Consider the following 22,665-nt stretch of genomic DNA (forward strand, 5'->3'; position numbering starts at 1 on the left):
GTAATTTTAAGAAGGATTCAACATTTATTTGATGAAAATTGGTTTTCAGATGGCCGAGATATCCAAAAAAGTGATAATAATTAAAGCGACAGGCCACGACTTTTATTAGCATCTCTTTGTTTCGCCTTGTTTTTGGATATCTCAGCCATTTCAAAACCGATTTTTATCAAATAAACTTTTGATAGCCCTAAGAATTGCATGCTCTTTGACATCTTATAGAGTGGTTTCTGAATATCTCGCAAAACGTTAAAAGCTAAATCCTCACCTCAACCAGAACTGTACACACCCTTTAATATCTTGTACAGGGGAACCTCCTGGTAACAAGCCACTTGGGACCTTTGAAATTTCCTCGCTGTATTGGGTATCTCATTATATCAGGGCTACAGGCAAAAGAATATAAAAGGAATAGGAACTTCAAAATTTCCTTGATATATCACTGTCTTTGACCTTGCTATAACGAGGGTCCACTGTATTGGTATGTCTGTGATGAAACAGGGTAATTGGACAAAGACATGTTTGTACAACTGCAGGAAAGGTGGTAGAATGGGGCAAAGATCTAACATTGGTAATAATATTATACAAAATTGATATTCAACTTGTAAGTGCCCTCATTTTCTTGTGTTCCTCTTTTGGGGGAGGGGTGTTTCTTGAGGAAGAAGTATTGAATACACTGTAGGTTCTCTCATTGATATTGGGGTATCAAATTGATACAATTACAAAGTGATCATTAACTGAATGGGAAAAGTCCCTGAAGTCTTTAAACTTAAAGGGAATGATTACTTTTTATTCATTCATTCAAGATAAATTTCTCTGCCACTAAGTATGACTGATCCGAATACAGGTTATTTCTTTAAAATAATGTCAGATCATGTTGATGATTCACTATTACTACAATGGGCTAGCTACAAAGTAACAGCCATTTACACCACATTCAAACTACTATTAAAGGCAGGACTCCTACGCAGTCCACATTCATGCCTGCAGAATTCCGATCACGTCAGCACCGAGTCTGCCTTCGAAAATTGTGCCGTAGAAAGGCCGTAGTAAAGTAGGTTGTGCACATCGGAACGGACAGGGACCCTACACGTCAGTATAGAGTATCAATGCTTTATCTGGAAGAAACACGAATAGCCAACTCTCCTCACCTTGCCGGCTTCCATGTCACACTGCTTTCGTAGACAAGAAGAAACTTATCGAGAGGCGATGACCGCATTAAGCGTATCACGAGTGCACATCAAGAGTATCTGCCTAGACAAGCAAGCCGGCCGTTCGATTAAGAGAACACACAGATTATCTTTGATTTCGTTCTCGCTGGGGAGAGGCACGGCAAATGCACGATTGTTCAACTGAGTATCGGATGAACACCAGCCCCCTGAGGGATTTGCTCGATTTTGTTGACAGTAGATCTGTATTAACCTGAGAGCTCCACAATCTGCATCTTTAATTTCGTATACTCAGATTGTCTTGCTGTGGAATTCAATCAATGCAGTTTAAGATTATGTACTCTAGAGCAAAATTAGGGCAAAGGCAAGGAATGTGAGCTAGGCAATATGAAATATGGAACAGAAAATATGTTTATAATGCCTAGCTGTGCTTTTACACGGTATGTCCTCACTCTTTAGTCACAGATGGGAAACTTCCCATTTTATGAAAGGAACATGTTAAAAAAGAAAAAATGAATAGAATGTGATGAATAGAAGATGACGAAATGTTAACGTTAATGCCTCCCTAAATCTAAAAAATAAAGAAAAATAAGACCGATTTAAAGGACAAGTTCACCTTCATTAGCATAAGGATTGAGAGAATGTAGCAATGTTAGTAGAACACATCATTGAAAGTTTGAGGAAAATCGGACAATCCGTTCAAAAGTTATGAATTTTTGAAGTTTTTGTGCAGTCACCGCTGGATGAGAAGACTACTGCAGTGTATGATGTCACATGCGTACAACAATGCAAAAGGAAAATTTCACAAAATTTCATCTTTTGAAAAAAGTACACATTCCCTCGACTCGTTACTGACATATGTTATGGGTAATATTATTCCCATTGCCTTTAGAAAGGGGCAAGTCAAGCGCTCTTTTATTATGCGAAAAAAAGTGAAATTATGCTGAATTTTCTTTATATTTTCTTAATTATACTGTTGTACTCATATGACATCACAAGCCTTAGTAGTCTCCTCATCCAGCAGTTCCAACACAAGAATTTTAAAAATTCATAACTTTTGCATCGACTGTCCAGTTTTCCTCAAACTTTCACTGATGTGTTCTACTAATATTGCTGCATTCTCTCAATCCTAATGTTTATGAAGGTGAACTTGTCCTTTAACTCCTATTAAATACCATTATGTTTTAAAATATGATGTATCTTGATACAATTAAAGGAGAGCTTGATGTGAAGAATGAGAAAATTCCTAATATTACAAGTACATGAAAGCAGTCTGAATACACAGAAACATCTACATGCAGTAAAAAGAAACAATCAGAAAAGTTCCATGATTCTGTATTTGCCTGAATGTCAATTTTCAAATGATCAAGAATTGAATTTGATATTATTAATAAAACATAGTCATGACACTAACTGTAAAAGTAATTCCCCCCCCCCCCCCAGTCACAGTACTACATGTACTTTTATCACAGAAGTTTCTTCTAAAAACATACTCTAGAGACTATTGGTCTGTTATATTTACCTCACATGTTTCTTCTGTTTTTCACGAAATTGAGACATTGGTCACAACACCAATTTTGCAAGCAGACTGAGGAGGCAGCCATTACCTCACAACTCTCCCATAACAATATCATAAAAAGTTAATCTAGCAGATAAACCTCTTCCCTCTAAAAGTAGAAATTGCACCATTTTGACGCCAACATTACGACATAAATTCGTATTGATTCCATGTGTTAAACAAACAAGAAAATCAACAAAAGGAGGAAGTTTTGTGAATACTGCACTATACCCAGGCACAGATCTAGATCAGTGGAAGACTTATGAGGTCGTGACATCCACACTTCCTGAGGATACCTGAGGAGTTGACTCTGAAACAATCAATAATCACTGGGAAATTTGGCGATTTTCAGAATGCTTTATATGTAAAATGACCTGCTTGCCAGAGGTCTGCACTCTCTGAGCGTATCCGGGCAATTACCCCCCCCCCCCCCCCCCCCCAGCCAAATACTGGTTAGTGGTAAGGTACAACTGTAAGAGTAAAGATTAGGGTTAGGGTTAGGTTTAGGGTTAGGAATTTGTGTTAGGGTTAGGTTCAGGATTAGGATTAGGGCAAGGGGAAGGGTGCGGGGTAATTGCCCAGGGGGTAATTGCCCTAGACCCCTCTCTGAGTGCTTTAATACTAGTCTGATCCTGTACACAGCAAAACTTAAGGCATTTGCTTACATTGCCACTGTAAAACCAGAGACATTTGTGGCATAAAACTTTTGTGAATTGGAACCGAAAGCCTTTTCCGCGGTATGAAAGTTTTGCGAATTGCCACTGTCATCCAATGCATTCTGAAAACAACTCTGTAATGCTTCAGTGAGTCTGCACTGTATTCATGGAAGCAAAAGTTATGGTTTGTATGATTTATGAAAAATGTGATCAGAAAAAATGCGCTCCTCATCACTTATCAGTGTCATTTATAATATAAAACAGTGTATAAAAAGAAACAACATATGTGTGAATAACACCCCGTAGTATAGGTATTGTAGCTATAAAAAAAAAAAATAAATAAAATAAAAAACTGCTGAAAACTGAGCTTTAAATCCAATAGTGGCAAGCCACTGGAGTAAAATGTGAGTCAAAAGGGGCCTGAGCTTTCGATCCTAGTAGAATCTTTATCAGAGGCAAAATGACCAACCCCTTTGACTCTAGTAGGGCCTATACAGTACCTGTACATTGTAATGTATACTATGTACTGTACGAGCTGAAATTTTCGCGTACAGATATTTTCGCGAATTGCTACTTGGCGGACATTTTCACGTGTTGTTAATTTCGCGGTTACGAGAGTCTAACTGCACTTAGATATTTGCGCGTTGTTATTTTCGCGTGTTGTTATTTTCGCGGTTCAAAGGCGATTCGCGAAATTCGCGAAAATAAAACCACCGCGAAAAATTTCAGCTCGTACAGTATTCAAAGAGCAAACACAATTTATAAGTGGAAAAAAGCATTTTGAAACAAAGAGCATCCTGACCTTTGAGCAGAGCAAAGGCCGTCTTACCCAATTTATAAAGCACGTACACATACAATGGTGTATAAGAGGAACAAATCATGAAAATGGTGAGCTTCACTCATGCCTCGAATATATATACAGATAATACATGCCGAGTTTTGTGATCTCTTATAACAGAAAATGGGGAATTCTACCCTGTGTCCTAGTCCTACTTGTCGTTGTCGGGTAACTACAATTGAAGTCCGCACAGCAAAGTGAATAGAACTAGAAGATCCCTGTAAAATGCTGTAGCCGAGTCTGTCTGTTGTGAGAGGCTTACCATTAGTTCACAAGAGGTCACCAAACAAGAGGCAGATTTATCAATCTACAGAACAGTGTTGGTCCATAGGGTGAATCCTAAAGATGTGGCTGATGATGTCTGTGTTCAAATGTACTACTGTTATGGTTCTGCCATAGACATTCTAGGAACCCTCTTATCTCTAAATTATTAACCCTAATCCCTTAATCGGTCAAGTGTAGTGAAACTATATTAGACACCAGTCTAGGCTAGGCAACCAGAATTCATTTCCAAACATCTTGATGGGGCTTGCTTGCAACATTTGAGTCATTTTATTATTTGGATGTTGTCGTTGTTTGTTTGTTTGTTTGTTTGTTTTTTTGTGTGCGTGTGATTTCACTGTGGAACCTAGTAGATCTAGATCTACAGTTCGACCTCGATTATCCGGCCTCCTTTTATCCGGAAATCTCTATTATCAGGACGCGTTCACAGAGTGAAGGACTTTTTTTTTCCATTAAAAAAACTGAGAAAAAACTGACATCTTTTCATGGATCTATTTCACTAATTTCATAAGACGTGCATGATAGGTTTTTCAATATCTAATGAGGTAAAACATGTATGATTTTCACATAAAGATATATTTATTTTTGTGAAGAAGGGACTACAATTTTGCGCAGGCTAGCATAGATTACACCATCGTTGTGGGGTACGCTACCTGCCTAGCTGCCGGTGCACTGGGACGGCAGCTTGGGACCGCAGCTGGGACCGCGCTATGTCTCCCATATCTGGCCACTTTGCTTATCCGGATGAGCGCCGGTCCCGACATGGTCAGATAATCGAGGTCGAATTGTAGTAGTCATTCATAGGCAATAGCCATAGATTCGGCAAAATCGTGATATAGGTTTAGATCTAGTCCCCACCGCAGCTCAGTGCGCGTACCGCGCATGCACCCAAGGTTTAGGGTTGTAGGTAGGGTTGTATCTTTTTAGTACGGACACACTGCGGTAGGGACTATATCACGATTATGCCAGAACATCTCTTGACAGCACTTTTGTGGAGTCTCACCTTCCAGCAAAAAAAAAAATAGAAAATAAAAAATATAAAAAATACAAGTAACGTTGTAACGTTAACATTGTTAAATTATACAACTGACAAAATCATGACAACAAATTTACTAGTACTAGGGCAAGGGCCTACTAACGTTAGATCTACACAGATTGCCGCACACTGTAGGGTTGGGGGTACCACGTATCGTCACCCTAAGGATCTGTTGCTTGTTTATTCTAAAAATATAACACAAATCCGCCTAATTCTTACCTCAAATATGCCATAAATACTGCAGTTTTGAATGTTGTGACCGTCTCGTTGATTATGAATCTCCGTTTTTTAAATAGCGCGATTTTAGTGCGTGCGTTCCGTTTTCTTCGCGTAGCTAAAAAGGGAACCTTGCGATCGGCACCCCCTCCCCTCCATAGGTATACACGTGAATTTCACAGCATAGCCATAGGTAATACACATGAATTTCACAGGCCATAGGTAATACACGTGAATTTCACAGCCATGCATCGTTACTGAGCGGATGTGTAATTTTTTTTTTTTAGCTTGGTTTGTTCGAGTTTGATTTTCGTTTCTTCGTTTTTATTGTCTTTAGATCTATAGCTAATGACACTTAATCCCGCGCGTACCTTTTCGTTCTATACGCAAACAGCCATGATACGCAGGGTGCCGATGGGAAGGTGCCCTGCCGATAGGTGGTGCCCCAACCATACTTGCCATTACGATTAACACTGTCAAAAATACAAAAGATTTCACGGTAACAGTCATTGTCTATCATTATAAGGGCACAGCTAGCTGTAACGTTAGACTAGTAGCATCACCTGCCTGGCTGGCTGTGCTGTGTTTTGTTTACTACCAGCAGCAGTAGTATATAGGCTACACTTGTAGGCTCCTAAACCAGTGATCAGTGTTGTACCACGGCCACACCACCACAGCGCACACACCGGTAGACGATATGCGATAAACTGTACAGCACACATATCACAGGTACCACCAGTTCGTTCCACTTCCAGCGATCCAGCTCTAGCTCCACAAACACTGCACTGAACAGGTGGGCACTCAGTGCAGTGACAGGACTCAGGAGGAATATCATTTTTACAGAATATGAATGTGACACCGCAGTACACATTTCTACATACATTACAGCATATTACAAATCATTTGAGACGTAAAAATGACTCACTTTTTGATTTGTCTACTGAAGTCACTTTTCGCTTCACCCATGGATTAAAGCTGTCATTTCATCGCGAATTTTGACACATAAAAATATAGGGCCTAAAGTACATGCAATACACATGTTTACGATGTACGTCTGCCCTGCGCCCGAACGTATCCGTACGGGATCGTTCGGTGAAATCACAGGGTGAAATCGAACGTACATTTTGTAACTAACCGCTTGAGAACAGGAGAGGAGACGCACGCACGCGATATTATCAGGTGACTTGCAAACATTTTAGAGTGCTCATCAAAACAGAATGGAAAAATGTAAACAAAAGACGATTTCCGGCCTTGAACAGAGTGCGAGTGGCAGGCTATGGTAAGTTCAAACAGATTTAAAAAAAAAAAAAATAGTGGTCAGCGTCAATGAATCAGGCGCTCAAAAGCTAAATAGAAAAATAGATTTAAAAAATTAGTTAAGTAAACAAACAAAACATACAATCAAAATGAAAAGGCGTATAACCAAAAAAAAAAAAAAAAAAAAAAAAAAAAGAATGAGAAAGGGAAAGAGAACTCAATAAATCACACAACATCTTCTATGGAAATGCGCCCAAAACGTCGTCGTACTTGATAGAAAATTTCGCGATTTATATTTACATCGACAGGAGATACTGCAATAATAAGGGATCGTTGGCTGCTTTATATAGTCATGATTGTAAATGATTATGGTTAGAAACAAAATGTTTAAACTTGAGTGATAGGCCTAGCCTCATCTAATAGCCCCTTGGACAAACAGCAAAGTTTGATGATTTTCACCTTAGTGTAAAAATCGAAGACAGATGTATCCGGAAATAAAAGAAAAAAAAAAGATACATAACTGATTTCGATCATGGCAAAAGCTTGTACATTATCTACATATATAGCAAAGTTTCACATTTTGCAACAATTAATATGCCTGCTACAACCGTACTGATTTATACAAACTTATGGCAGAGTACAGTTCTGTCAATGCTGACCAATTGTGGCTAAAAGGAAGCAGGTGACAGGTCGTCTAAAAACCTGGGTAAATGGTTATGCCGTATTATGTCCCCCAAAAAATTACAACGGTACTCTCCGCAATGATAACTTTAAAAATAGTGAATCAATCCAAAGACAATTTCAGGGTATGAAACTCATTGCCCACATCTTACAGAAAACTCCATTCTATTTGCTTCAGTGGTCAAAGAGAAATTATAATTTTTTGTGGAGCATGTCAGGAATCCCTTCCCTCAAGTTCTGTCTATTGTGTTTAACATTAATATGCATTTCCAAGAGCATCCAAGTGCTAAACTAAGAATCAGACTCATGACATGCTTTACAATCCACATTTTTTGTGACCGTTTAACCAAATTGAATGGGGTTTTCTGCAAAATAGAGCTAAGATGTGCAGTTTATTTTAACCCTGAAGTAGCATTCAGATGGTTTAATCATGTAATCGGGTGTTATCAATGCAAAAATCCGATTGTATTTTTTTGGAGGGACATACTGTATAATTCTTATTGATTTATTTTCCTTTTATTTGTTTACTGAAACCTCGGCGTTACTAGAGACTCGATGATCACGCAGTTGCAGCACACGAAGTTTATCATTTCACTTTACATTATCATATTAGCACTAATTGAAAACAAACAAAGATAATACATTATACAATAGACAAAGTTAATGTACAATAGATAACTAGAAATGTGTTTGCATGATAAGTCTATGTAAAATACTATTATATTTGAAGATGTGAATTAGTATGATATAGGAACCGCAAAAGGAGGGCTGGAAGTGTGAGTTCCATTATCTTGCAGAGGAGAGGACACAAAGTTGATGCTAATTAAACACATAATACATTGTACCTAGACGCTAAAATGGCACAGAAAAAAAAAGGCAGAAAGACTAAAGGAGAAAAAGAATGAGATGGAAGTGAAGAAGAACACGAGACTAGATAGGCATCTACATTTAACGTCATGTTTAACGACTTGGCAAGTTCCATTTGGATGTCAAGTTTCAGGAGATAATGATGGATTCATAATTTCATTGTATTGCATTGATATCAGTAGAGTAGAACTAACAGACACGTTTGCTCATTTTTACAAGTATTGATATATCTGTCACTTTCTTCCGTCGCCATGTATCTCGGTGTTTGTTTGTTTTTTTCTTCGATTAGTCATATTTCATTTAAAATCAGTGTCATTTATTATCTTTGATTTACAATAATTATCGCTGTACATCGCATCCATTATTTATTTCGAAAGATCTATACATGTACTAGTACACAGAATAGTGGCAGAGGCACCACACACACACACACACACACACAAAGAGTTATTACAAAGATAGCAATTCAAAGTTTGATTATAAACATCCGATCTTTGCACTTAACTTTTGAGTTAATTGGTTTTGTTGTTGTTGTTTGTGTTGGATATCCACAATTGAAACAGATCTTTTGTAGTAACTATTGTTATGTCATACCTTTACTATCGATAATGTCGGAAACACCATCGTTAATATCTATTATCATCATTGTTTTAGCAGTATTCATTCATTTATTCATTCATTCATTTCGTTTATTTCATTTCCAATAATGGAAAACATTTTCATACACAAAATAACAATATCAATACAATGTAGTAACAAAGAAAAATACGTGATGTTAACAATACTACGTATCACAAAAAGAATTTAGAACTGAATTAAAATTAAAGTTGCAGGAAATGGAGGAGACATGTTGAAAAGCTAGGCTTGTATTTTGCAGTCTCCTCGTGGACAAAAAGACTAACATCAAGGAAGCAAGTTGCTATATAACCATGCACAACACATACAGACCTATACAAACAAACAAACAAACAGACGGACAAACAAACACAAGGCTCTAACCTCTCTTGTTAAAGAGAAAGATAGAGAGAAAGAAAGAACACAGTGAAGGAAAAGAAGGAAATTATTTTGAAAGAATAAACAGAGAGAGACATGAGGACAGGAAAAAGGCGAGAAGGGAGAAGAGATGAAGGGTCTGTACCAGCACACGCGAGGCACAAGATGCGATGGATCACCGAGGTAAGTGTATGAAAGGAATATGATAGATAAAAGAAGAAAAAAAAAATGAGTATGACGAATAAGTATCATTATCATTATCCTTATCATTATTATTATGATCACGATCATTATCATTATGATAGAAAATACATGGCAGTTTGAAAATATACAGTGTAATCCATTTTGTTTTGGTTCTGTTTTTGTTTTTGTTTTTGTTTTTTGGGAAAAAAATAGAAATAGTGAAACAAGTTTGCTGCCCTCTGTCATCTTAAACCATACAATCGATGTTCAAGCAGACCCGGGAGTTCTGCTGAGTGAAGGAGATAATTATTATTACTTGGTTCTACCGTTGAACTAAATTTGTAATACATAGGTCTTCTCAGGAGTGATGGTATAATAAAATAATTATGCACAAGCACAGAAAATCGCACATTGATTTGTCACGCTCATTATATAGCTGTACCTCTTTATGCTTGCGTCCCCTCCGAAAGAACATACAGTACTGTACACCTTTTCTATACTCGTGTTTCAAAAAAAAATACATTTACAGTGTGTACGTATGACTATGATTGTTTTATTGTGTGTTCCTTATGTTCTGTGATACATGTACTATGTTGTAACGTAATGATACCCATGCTCATTTTTGTTTCCACGGCGCCACCAATATCTTTTTAGGTATAGAATGAGCCTTTTTGAGAGTCTACTATTATCATTATTATTCTCATTACTATCAATTTAGCATAAGACCTTAACATAAAGTCTCTAGTACAGAGTATTGAATCCATATCATGCTGTTATATAAGACACAAAATGGTTAACACTGAATAGACAAAGCTGCAGATAATCATCAGGTTAAATGTGGGTTGTCTAATAGTTTATGTTTGCTGGCATTTTGAACATTGACTGTAACTCATCTTGTTTAGGTAATGATTCTTGTCACAGTGTCTGCTCTCCTATCTTTTTATTGTATTCTTTCCCCCTTTTTTTGTGGGTGGGGTGCATGGGGTACGTGGGGACATGGTACGTGGTAACTAAGCTGTAAGGAGAAAGGGAATTTTGAAATAATGCGGATTGTGGTTAACAGAATCACTATAAAGTGATCCCTCTGTCTTAAGAGAAATCAGTATTTATCTTGTAAATATTGATATAGGCCTGTTTATAAGGCTGTCTGAGAACTTGATGGAAATGTGTTATTTATATCACGATTTTTCTCTCAGTGAAAAATCCCCCCCCCCCGATTTTTCTCTCAGTGAAAAATCCCCCCCCCCCCCAAAAAAAAAAAAAAAAAAAAATCAGAATTAACATTCTAAATAATTAAGATGGCAACCAATGATAAAACGATCGTGTGAACTTTTTAATTTAATTGCAGAGTGTAAAAAGCTTCCTAGTACGGATGGGGTTCGAACCCATGCGGACATTACGTCCATTGGAACTTAAGTCCAACGCCTTAACCACTCGGCCACCGTACTGCCAACGATGACAGGGGCCCTCATATGTTTATAAAATTGCAAACGTCACTCGGTAGTAAAAATGGAGTAAATAATGCTTTTATTCGATATGATAAGGAATGTTTCAGCAATATTTCCTCATTTTGCTTGATTTATGGCATATTTATATAGCGAAACTCATAAGTTTCGTTACCTTTGCGTGGATTGGAAATGCATACGAACGGGCTTATCATGATAAAACTGCACGCCCGGAATCCGTACGCACGCACACACAAATCAAGTCCATGCGTGCAAGCTAGCTGCATGCATGCAAGCTGTATCTGTGCTGTGAATGCTGCTGTCGCTCGGATCGCCAGACCATATTGGAGAGTTGCTGCGGTAACAAAACAACAACGCCGGTCGGATTTCGTGAAATCGCTATATCGTGTTGTAAAATAGGCCTACGGAGATTTCATACGGGACGACTACTACCTAATGTAACACTGTGCTTGGCTAATTGAAGTGTTAATGATCTTCAGATATCGACATAGCTCGTGGTGGTAGTATTGAAGAATTCGACACTTAGGTTTGGAAATTATCATTAGTTATCATATCTTCACACCTCATTATAAAATGAAGTCTCTTTCGATCATCAAGTGACTTCAAGTTCACGGAGACACTGAAGGTAAGTAAAACGCGTAGGCCTAGCCGTAACCTACGCTACGTTAGACATGCGAGGAAAACCTACCGAATGTGAATGCACTTCGCTCGATTATCAATCGCAGTCGTGCCCAGCAGACAGGACCCATTCCCTTCAAGATGTCAAAAAGATAGACATAAAAATTACAAGAGTGACAAGTGTAATGAATTGGTTCATAGGGTTGTCGGGGTTATGAAACCATTTGTACTTGCAGCAGAGATGCCAAGTTTCCCAACTGGCATGACCATGATGACTGGCGCGCGGGGCGGGGAGCAAGAAATTGCAATTTAGCGAAGCAACCAAACAAGGAAGAAGGGGTGGGTATAAAATGGGGTGAAGCGGGTGTCCCCATCCCCTGTTTCGAGTTTGAACCCTATTTCATTTTAATAAGAATTTGAAATTCTGCAAATCAGTCGCATACATTTTCATGCTTAACTAGAGTCTAACGATGTAGGCCTAAAATTCTCATCTTTTCATTGCATTATGGCACTGAGTGGAGATGGTCTGATCCTGCAAGTACGTAGGCCTAGTTTTTAGAGGGAGAGTGCAAGTTGTTTAAATTATTTTTTTCCCCCAAATTTTGATCAAGGGTGAATGAGACTGAGAATATTAACGTTAATATTCAATAATGAGACATGTTTATTGTTTGAGGGATGTTTGTCAGCAAAATGGGGAATTGGAATATTGTTGGGGTGTAAATTTAATTTAACATGTCCAACATGACTGATTGTGGATCTACATGTGATGTATGTGTTACTTTAGTGTTTGTGAGATTGATTTCGGGTAATGTTTAAGATTTAGCTATTTGAGATTTCTTTTTGTTGTGTTACAGATTTAACTGGCTTGTGGAATGTTCAGCTTGATGGCGTGCTGCTTCCAATGGGTCAAAGAGAGGCGGGAGCCTCGCAAGTAAGTTGCCTGCAATCCAGAGGTTAGGGTCAATGCACGGCAGTCATAAAGTCAAGTTGACGATATTCACACAGTTCACACAATGATGAGTACCGGTATTCATTTTATCTGGAAATGCATCGTTTCTGCTGTTGCAGTTCGTTGTGATGCTTTGGATGTCAGAGGTACTAGACTTTTAAAAGTGTCTCCATGGAAAAACGGAGCATTCTTGGTAAATGAAATTGCCACCAAATACATGTATGTAAAGATGAAGGGAAATTGTCTCAGCTTGTCTGATTATTCTAAACGATGTAATGGAATAAGATGGAATACATGAAAGATTAGTAGGCCTACTGTAGAATGGAATAAGAACTATTGAATACTGTACAAATATACATGTGTGGTTTCAAAGAGCTTATAAAGATTTATCATGCTATAAAAAAGTATATTTCATCATTAATTTACTTTTCTTTATCACCAGGCAAGTAACACTTGCCCTAATTGGACTGGACAATGCAGGGAAGACAACGGCACTAAAAGGAGTCCAAGGGGGTAAGGATCTCATTTCATTATAGTGTATTTTCCTCTTTTTTTTCTTTTTTTTTTCTTTTTTTACTGTTTTTTATAACTAAGAGCAATACACTACAGTATACGTAGTACTTTCCCTTATGGTTAAACAGAGAGCTGAAGTATGCATTTATCACCACATCACTGATGGATGTCTATCAGGCTTATAATAGCCTGAAGATACACAGCACTCTGTAATAAAGTACAGTGCAGTTATTTAAAGCTCCTGTGATGACAACCGCTACTCCTCCTCATTCCCTCAATGTTAGAGTAATGTCAGGGTGATGGTCAGGCCCACGGAGGGGCCCAAGACACGCCCATGTTGTTTCTCTCGTGCAGTGTGCTCCAATTTTCAAACTCTGATAGTGATACAGTGAAATAATATGGTTTCGGTAATATTCACCCAGAGTAGCCCCTTCATTGTGAGCACTGTTCTTCCAGGGAGCCATGCCATTGTTGCCAGATACTTTTTTGCACCTGGGTTGAGAGGAACATCATGCATAGGTACACACAATAAACATTGCATCCAATGTGCAATGACATGCGATCTCTGTAGGACTCGAACTGCGGACCTCTGTTTCACAGTCAAGAGTCTCATCCACTATGCGTACACTATGTCCCCAAAAAAATTTCAATCAGATTTCCGCATTGATAACGTCCAATATGATCAAACCATCTGAATGTTATTTCAGGATCTAAAAATATAACATCTTACCGATATTTTGCAGAAAATCCCATTTAATTTGTTTAAGTGGTCACAGGGAAATGTGGATCATTGTAAAGCATGCCATGGGTCTGTTTCTTCTGAGTATTTAATGCACTTGGATGCTCTTGGAACTGCATATCAATAATATGTGAACACAATGGACAGAACTTGGAGGGAAGGGATTCCTGACATGCTCTACAAAGATCCTCATTTCTCTTTTACCACTGAAGCAAATTGGATTGAGTTGTCTGTAAGATGTGGGTAGTGAGGTATAGTTTCATACCCTGAAATTGTAATTGGATTGATCCTTTATCAAAGTTATTATGACATTTTTAAAGTTATCATTGCGGAGGGTCCTGTCGTAATTTTTTTTCAGTACAGGTGGTACTGCTATGCCCCCACTATGATCTTGTATTGAAACCTTAACCACCTTGTAATATGGTGTATTTTTGTGTTACAGAATCAAACGATAACACGGCTCCAACGGTGGGCTTTGCTGACGGGGAGTTCAAACTCGGCAAGTTTGACGTGACTGTCTTTGATCTCGGCGGCGGGAAGAAGATTCGAGGGATCTGGTCAAATTACTACGCTGAAGTCCACGGCATCATCTTCGTCATTGATGCCAGCGCAGAGGATCGCTTGCAGGAGTGTAAGGAGTGTCTGGAAGACGTACTCAAGAAGGACAAAGTCCGCGGCAAGAGGATACTCCTGTAAGTTGGTAAAATGGATTCAACACCCGTTCTCTCCTGCGTTTGCAGTCATTGAAGTATGCATTACCCCTGGTAATTAACACCTCTGTGAATGTACAGCTAGTTCCCATGCAGTGAGACTGTTTGACTTTGGTTGCACAAGTAGAAAACAGCAACAACAACAACAACAAAAAGCAAAAAAAAAAAATAGCAGCAACAAAAATTGTGAGCTGTGCACCTAGGAGCGTCTGAGAAGGTCTTCAGCAAAGTGTGCATTTTTAGCACTCTGCATGTTAGGTAGAGGCCATACAAGCTAGCTGACTACTAGAAATTTTTAGGAATTCATTTTTTCTTGTGTAGGCTCGTTATAGAATAGGTGTGCCACTGAATATGCATTGATAATGTATGTTTATAGAATGTTTTTTTCTCTGCAATAAAAGTTTCTTCAAACTTGACTGTGAAATGGTGAGAGTATCTTTTGCTTTTGCATACACACCACCACCGTCCAGGTTGGCAAATAAACAGGACAGAGAGGGAGCCCTTGATGAAATTGACATCTGTGATCAGCTGGATCTTGAAGACATTGTAAATAACAGCAAGTGCCCCTGTAGAGTGGTAAGAATCAGAGAACTTTTTATTCTTGAGAAATACTGCTCCTCTGGAAGGGATTTTAAATCTTGCACCGAGGTAGTGTCACAGAAGCAGTAGATCCTTGCAATGAACGGAATAATTGAAGATTGCTACGAGTGGTCTGTATAGTAAATATGAATGTTTATAAGCCTTAATGCAGCACAGTTCAAAGGCAGCGCAACGAAATAGATGAACTAATGAAACTAAAAGCCAAAATGTTTGCTTGCTTGTGACACTGCATGCATTTGATAAAGCATTTCATGCATATGTGCAGCAGTGAAGATATGTTTTTAGACACAATGAACAAGATGTAGCAAGGACATAGTGCTATTGTGTTACCTGCAGGACACAGATTTTTTGTGCAACCTCCTAGAATTGAATGGATTAATTATTTCATCAATTATTTCATCTTTCATTGAATGAAATGGTCTGTCCATTGCGTGAATGGAAAACATTTATTTATTTTATATAACACCAAAAATAGATCGTTGTCATTTGATGTTTCATGAATTCAGAAACAAAACAATGTGCAAGATCTGAGATCGAGAGAATGCTCACTGAGCGCTATACGCTAGCGCGCCATGCACACTGCAAACGCAAGCAGTTTCCGTACGTAGTGTAGCTCTTGGCATGTGTGCAATGGGGCAAATCATATGGATCCAAGATGGCACAGTAAATGGAGCCATAATTTTGCTCAAATGATGATGCAATAGCAAATTAGGACAAATGATCAATATCAAACAACCAATCAAATGACAAGGATCTATTTAGTTGTTACATAGATTATGATAATGCATGACAATGTGAGTCATATATATAGAAGTGTCTTTTCATATCTTTTTGTTTTGTAGGAGACATGTTCGGCCGTCCAGGGCATCGGCAAGAACATGGACCCATCCATCCGGGAGGGGATGCAGTGGCTGCTAGACGGGATCAAGGCTGACTGGCCCCGCATCACCAAGAGGGTAGAGGAGGACACCCGGGAGCAGAAGGAGGAGCAGGCTCGGAAGAGAGAAGAGATACGAGCGCAAGTCAGGAAGCAGAGAGAGGAGAGGTGAGGACACAATTCAATTCAATTTCATCTACTGTAGTTTATTTCATGATTTTATTTATTTCCACACATGAAAGCAAAAACAAGTATTCCACAGAAGTGAGATTTTTTACACGATGAAATTATGAGGGACCAAATGAGGCGCAAAGGTTTGTTTTAAAAAGGTCCTGTGTAACATCTTGAAAGGAATCATGCAGTGACTTAAGGCTGGTTAGTAGCTGGTGTGGCTGCTTGTCTCAAGTTTGAGGTTCATATGAGTTAAGCTTACCCACTGCTGCATGCTATCCTTCTATCCCTTCTCCTAAGAGACAAAAACACACCTTTTAACGAGAGAAATTACCCCCCCCCCCCCAAAAAAAAAAAAAAAAAAAAAAAAAAAATGGATTGTGGCTGAAGATACTAATATGAGCTCTAAAATGCTGAAATTGAGACAATTGAATACTCCTTGGAGGGCTAAAAAGTGGGAGGAACCTTCCAGCAGCACGGAATGTATTTTATAATGCCATTTTCATTTATCCCTCCCCCCCAATTATTCTCTCTCCAGGCAGAAGCGAGAGGCCGAGGAGCGGAAGGCCAAGGGCTTGCCAGAGAAGGAGGACTCAGACGATGAAGACATCGTGGCTGGGGGTGATCCTTTCAAGAAAGTGGACAACGGTTATTTTGCCAAGAAGGTAGTTACCTGAGTGTATCATTTGGACAAAACGTCATATTGATAACGATGTGCTTACCACTTCGAGTTGCTCAAAAGTTTAAATGTGTTTGCATTTAAATCAACATTTAATGATTGGAAAATTAAAGGACAGCTTAAGAGGAAGATATTGTTTGAGGGAAGGAATATTGTATACTGGGCCGTTTCACCGCAGAAGTAACTCATAACCAACAGATCCTGACTTTACAAAGTTGCAATATCATATTGACAGAATGCTCAGAATTTTGTGTGAAAGGATGTTCAACAGTGATGCACTGCACCAGTTGTTATCTGCACCTTCCATTATCCCTAACAGGATAATGGAAGGGTGTTCATACTGTGCGTATCTTTTTCAGGAATGAGTTATGATGACAGGAAAAAAATATCCCCTTTCCTTGAAAATAACAGCAACAAAGGAATGTATTTCTATTACAACACCATCACTTTGCTACAAATAAGGATAAGGAAGCATTTTTTACCAAAATTTGAATGGAAGTGGGATTTATCATGTTTCCAATTATTGGCAGAATGCAGGTTGCAGAAAGACCCAACTTGCAGAATATAAACTGGCATTAGAATTTAAAGAGTGTTATTTTTTTTTTTTTTTTTTGGGGGGGGGGGGGTTGTTTTTGGGGGGTTTTTTTTGTTACAAGACAGTTTGCAGAAAAATATAACACATGCTTAATTTAAATTGCTATGAAATTTACAAAACCTGTTTTCAATCATTTGCAGAAGAACGATGATGAAGGAAAGAAGAAGAAGAAGAAGTCGAAGGAGGAGCCGAGAGAGGAAGAAAAATCCAACGGGAGCATGGAGATGAAGGAAAGTGGTGGTGAAGCGAATCCAGAGGAGCCTCCCTCAAGGACTCAAAATGATGATAAGACTGATGAGGGCGAGAGGAATGACGAGAATAGCGGAGCCTCGGACAGTGGGCTGGCCAGCCCCAAGGAGGTCACCTCGGCCGGCGAGGAGTCCAAGCAGGTCGTCGTCGGGTCGCAGGAAAACCTGCTGAATGCTCAGACGTCAGAAACCAGTTTAGGAGGTCAGTATGGGTGAGGGGTGCTAACTTTGATAGCTTAAAGTTGATTGGGGGGGGGGGGGGTGTTTCATCAATTTAGTCAGCGCTGACAAGTTGTCAGCGCGGACAATTTCAGCAACACGTGTATGGATATAGCACCGAGTCTGGCATTGCACAATTGAATGCACAAACTTCGGTCGTTCGGGAGTTTACGAAATAACATACCATTAGGGGTGACGATTGTCCGACTTGTCCGAATGGACTCCATATGATAGAGAGATCCAGAAAAAATGATGGCCAGATAACAGCGGTTAGACTATACTTGTTTATTGTTTTTCGGAAAGCCATGTAATGTTGAGCACACACAGTCATGTTCCTTTACCTTGATTCTTGACAGATGGTGAAGAGAAGAAGAAAAAGAAGAAGAAGAAGATCAAGAAGAACAAGACGGCCCCGATGCCGGTGGAAGGCATAGACGAGGTGACCCCGCCCCCTCTCCCCACCCCTCTTGCCACGCCTTCGTGGGCCCAAGCCCCGGGCCACCGCAACATTTTCAAGGCGTCACAGAAGCCCACCCTGGCCCCCCTGGTAGAGCAGAACAGTCCCCGCCAGACACTGGATCCCATACTGCCTTCAAGTACAAGTGAGTTTGACTCTTTATGCAAAAATAAACCCATCAAAGTGACATCATTTATTTTCTTTCATGTAAAGAAAAGGTCCTTCATAGGCTGTAACTAAATTCGCAAGTGCCTTTCATAAGTGTGCATTAACTGATGGAAGACAGTGCCATTTATCATGACAGAATAGTGTAAAGTTGCCATTTTTTCGCACACTCGTTGTTTGACACCAGATGTCTCATATGTGTCCAGTTAGGTCACCAGAGAAGATTCTAAAGTTCAAAGGTCAAATTCTTGAAAGGGAAGATTCACAGCTTCATTATGATACATAACTCGATAATATTTAATTTTTTCAACCCACAAAATGTTAAAGTATAAAACAGGACACCAGCCTGGAAGAATGCTATTTTGGTGTCTTTTGAAATGCATTGAGTCTTTTCTTCATTTAGTGCGGAACAGTCAGCAGAAGGAAATAAAACTTGGTATTAAGTGCTGTGAGGGGATTATCAAAGTCATAATGAGCTTAAACGTGGTGTATTTGTTTTACATAGTCTATTCATATCTATGTCAATACTGCTGAATACTCTTTCTAAAGTTTTATCATCTTTTATAGGATCTTAATACAGACTTTCATATACTTCGTCAGTGCAAAGGAAGCTATCCAACTTAAGATTCTGTAAACTTTGATTTACTCTACATAAAGTGTTGAAAACGCATGCTATCAGTAATTTGATGCTTAATTTCATATCTATGTAGAAGGTATACTCTTTGAGAAAATATGTTGCACGTAAACCCTAACTCGACCTTATTACCCTGTAACATTTGTTTTTATCTAAAATTATACACCACAATACTTTTTGATTGTGTTGGCTGTTACAGCGAACCATCGTAGGAGAGAGCTTCCGGAGCTCCGTAGCCTCCCGCTGAAACCAAACACAGAGGACGAGAATGACGTCATGACGTGACGAGAGTCAACGACCCCTGCCTGACCTCTGTGACCTCTGACCTGTCTTCACCATTTGCGCCTTGAATTGCACGATGCAGCGTGTGTGGTGATGAAAACTCCTATGTGAGAAAACTAACAAGCTTTTAAAGGTTGTGAGGTTGGACCATATTCTCGGTTACATTAGGAGCTAAAAGCACGGAGTCTCAATCCTCGGAAAAATCCTTCATGGAGAAATCTTACCTGAGAGCGGGAGTCAGAGATCTTGTCCATTTCCCAACCAGAGTCACCCAAGAGTCCATATCTGCATTCGTGACCAAAGAGATGATCCATGAAATGACATCACAGTCAATATTCACTTGCATAAAGGCACATGTGCTTTGTTAGTGAAAAGGGTAAAAAAAAAAAGAAAAAAAGAGGAGAACTGTTACGGTCCTCTCATTAGTCTTACGAACTGTTACGGTCCTCTCATTAGTCTTACGACAGTTACATGTAAGTCATGTGCTTACCTCTGTAAACTCTGTGCTCACCTGCCTGGTGATGTTACTGACATCACCAGGGAGAGAAGGGCATTGCCATAGCAACGAGAAAGTTTGTTCTGTCTTCAGAAATTCTGGCTTGCCGGCTTCAGTTTACAAGTTTTATGGATAACATAAGGATGGTAATGTGGGGTATGGGTGGAAATTGATGTGGCTACGACTTGGTGGCCATCCAAATGTTTACAGAACCAAAAACTGTGTTGAGCAGGCATCCGTAAGCGTGGACTCGCTAGTTTGTCAACCGAATCGGCCTTTTCATACAGTGATATTAAATGAGGGAATATGAATCGCATTGTAAATGGCCCGAGGGGGTCAAAAATAGTAGTTATAATTTTACCCCAACTCCAAACTTTCATCACCTTGATGTTAAGGGATCATTTCAGATGCTACAATAGGTAGAAGTGATCCAATTTGACAAAAATCATATGTGGTCCTATTGCTGTCGAGCCTTGAACAAGAACATTTTTTTTTTTTTTTTTTTTAATGTGTGCCAAAGATTTTATACAAGTTGTATATATTCATGTGTACTCATTGTAACGTCATGTGGTCTGAGGCAGGTTAGTGTTAATTCTGTAAACTTTATGCAGTGTTAACACCCATCTTCTTCTGAACTGATAGTATGTTTTTCCTTAGAGCAGTACAGTGCAATTTTTACAAGTATTCTGCCTAATTATGTGCATGAAAGCATTATCATTATGATTTTTAATTCTGAGCGTCTTCAGTCCTGAATGGTACTCTTTCTGATTGCTGTCAGTAAATTTAGTGGAATATTCACATGATAATGAAATTAAAGCTACGTGAAATAGTGCAAATGCTGCAAAGACTGTCTAGTGCACAGGTTTTTTACCACTGTTAAGCTGTTCCTTGGGGTAGGAGCTCACATTTGGAAATAATGCCTAGATTCATGTTTGCTGTATGTGCATGAGAATCTAAACTATTCTTTTTCTTGTGTGTGCTAACCGTATGAAAGACCTTATAAACATACAAGAATTAAAGAAAGAAAAAAAATCAAGGAACCCTTGCACTCCAAACTTTTTACTTTGAAATCTGTGCCATATTAGAGATAAGGATCAAATATTGGAAAAGTAAAGCTCTGTTTTCCTTGATAAGCATGGTTTCTTTCCTGCCTACTAGAATGTAAGATATTCTGAGAGTACTATAGTTTTTAAATCATTAACCTTAAAAATCTTGTATGGAAAATGCACATACCATGTACACTGACAGTTGAAAAGATGGAGTTGCCTTGTGCATACCTACCCCAGTTCCACTTATGTTTAACCTACGATCACAGTCAGTACACTGTATCCCCATTACGCCTGAGATGCATAGTACTAATGCACTGTTACTGGGAGAAATGAAAAATTCAACAAGTTTGTTTGAATAGTTTTTGAAATGTTTTAAAGTATCTGCTGCTTGTCCATGGCAGGAATCATTCAGGCAATGATGATGATAAGTAGAGTTTATAGCATAAACACAATGCTATGCTCACCGAAAAAAGTCACAACAGGGCCTCATTGAAGCCCCCATGATAATTTCCACTCAAGGGTAGAAAGTCTCACAATTTCAACTGCAATGAGCATTGCATTTATTGCTTTGCATTGTTTCAAACACATCTGGCAACTTCCAAGGCTATCGGCAGAAAAACGTTGGCTACTAATGTATTCATTAAAAATGCATACCTTGTCAGTAATCCCATGTACCTCCAGAACACCTCTTCTATAGAGTATGTGCTTAAAGTTATCTTCAATGGCAATGTAGTACAGTATGCACGAGGGAGCTGTATTTAGTTCTCTTGCACAAGAGATATTGGACATGATTCTGAAAGAGTATATTGTAGATATATGCCCTAATTACTGGTTAACAGATAATTGCTACTCAGTTTATTCTTCTGAAAGAGTCACTAATCCGTCCATGCCATGATGTGTTGTACATGTATTCATCATACATTTTGTAGGGGCACTTGCTCTTTCTAGACGTCACAGTCAGTGATGTATTCTCATGTATCTGCTTACACAGATTTGAAAACTTACACAAGTACATTTCTAGTCTAAGAATGTTGCTCATAAAGTATACGCGTCGCTTTTGAACCAGAAAGTGTTCACTCTATTGACATTGTGCTGCATCAATGCCGTTTTGGTTTGAGAAACATGATAGCCTTTTAGCACAGTGTGATGCATGCATGACAGATCTGAATGATCAATTCAGTAGTTTTCATAACTTTTTATAGGTCAGTTTATTCCGAGTGTAGAGCAGATTAAACTTATGTTATCATGCATCCCCCGTTGATTTGTTTTAATCAAACAATGATGACTCGAGGCATTCAGGTTTGTTTGATACAACTGAAATCTGAACTCTTCCTATGATGATAACCATTAACATTCCTGTTGTCAGCTAACTACATGGCAAAATCTTCACAAGTATGAATTCCCTTGACTCTACACTAGAGGCTTACAATCTCCTTGTAGTCACACATGGGTGGTACACAGATCAGAA

At 38.8% G+C, this 22,665-nt stretch overlaps 1 protein-coding gene, 1 long non-coding RNA gene and 1 other non-coding gene across 3 annotated transcripts in view; 1 reads left to right on the forward strand and 2 right to left on the reverse strand.

The window, feature by feature from the left end:
- Window positions 1–6,787, reverse strand: part of LOC140242673 (uncharacterized) — a 44,986-nt gene extending 38,199 nt beyond the window's left edge. The window contains exon 1 of the long non-coding RNA XR_011902145.1: window positions 6,675–6,787. This is a non-coding gene — a long non-coding RNA (uncharacterized lncRNA). The remainder of the gene's footprint in view (window positions 1–6,674) is intronic.
- A 4,307-nt stretch (window positions 6,788–11,094) lies between these two features.
- Window positions 11,095–11,178, reverse strand: Trnal-uaa (transfer RNA leucine (anticodon UAA)). Its single transcript has one exon. It is a non-coding gene; the product is annotated as a tRNA-Leu (tRNA).
- A 1,488-nt stretch (window positions 11,179–12,666) lies between these two features.
- LOC140242705 (uncharacterized) lies at window positions 12,667–20,457 on the forward strand. Its single transcript, XM_072322464.1, has 9 exons — window positions 12,667–12,745; window positions 13,206–13,276; window positions 14,458–14,707; window positions 15,196–15,301; window positions 16,168–16,370; window positions 16,912–17,038; window positions 17,788–18,097; window positions 18,471–18,716; window positions 19,570–20,457. Exons 1-9 carry the CDS (start codon window positions 12,687–12,689, stop codon window positions 19,653–19,655), a joined length of 1,458 nt encoding a protein of 485 aa, XP_072178565.1. The 5' UTR covers window positions 12,667–12,686; the 3' UTR covers window positions 19,656–20,457.
- Window positions 20,458–22,665: the final 2,208 nt, after the last annotated feature.

Source organism: Diadema setosum, chromosome 19 (genome assembly GCF_964275005.1).
Source record: "Diadema setosum chromosome 19, eeDiaSeto1, whole genome shotgun sequence".
In the NCBI taxonomy this organism is placed as follows: domain Eukaryota; kingdom Metazoa; phylum Echinodermata; class Echinoidea; order Diadematoida; family Diadematidae; genus Diadema; species Diadema setosum.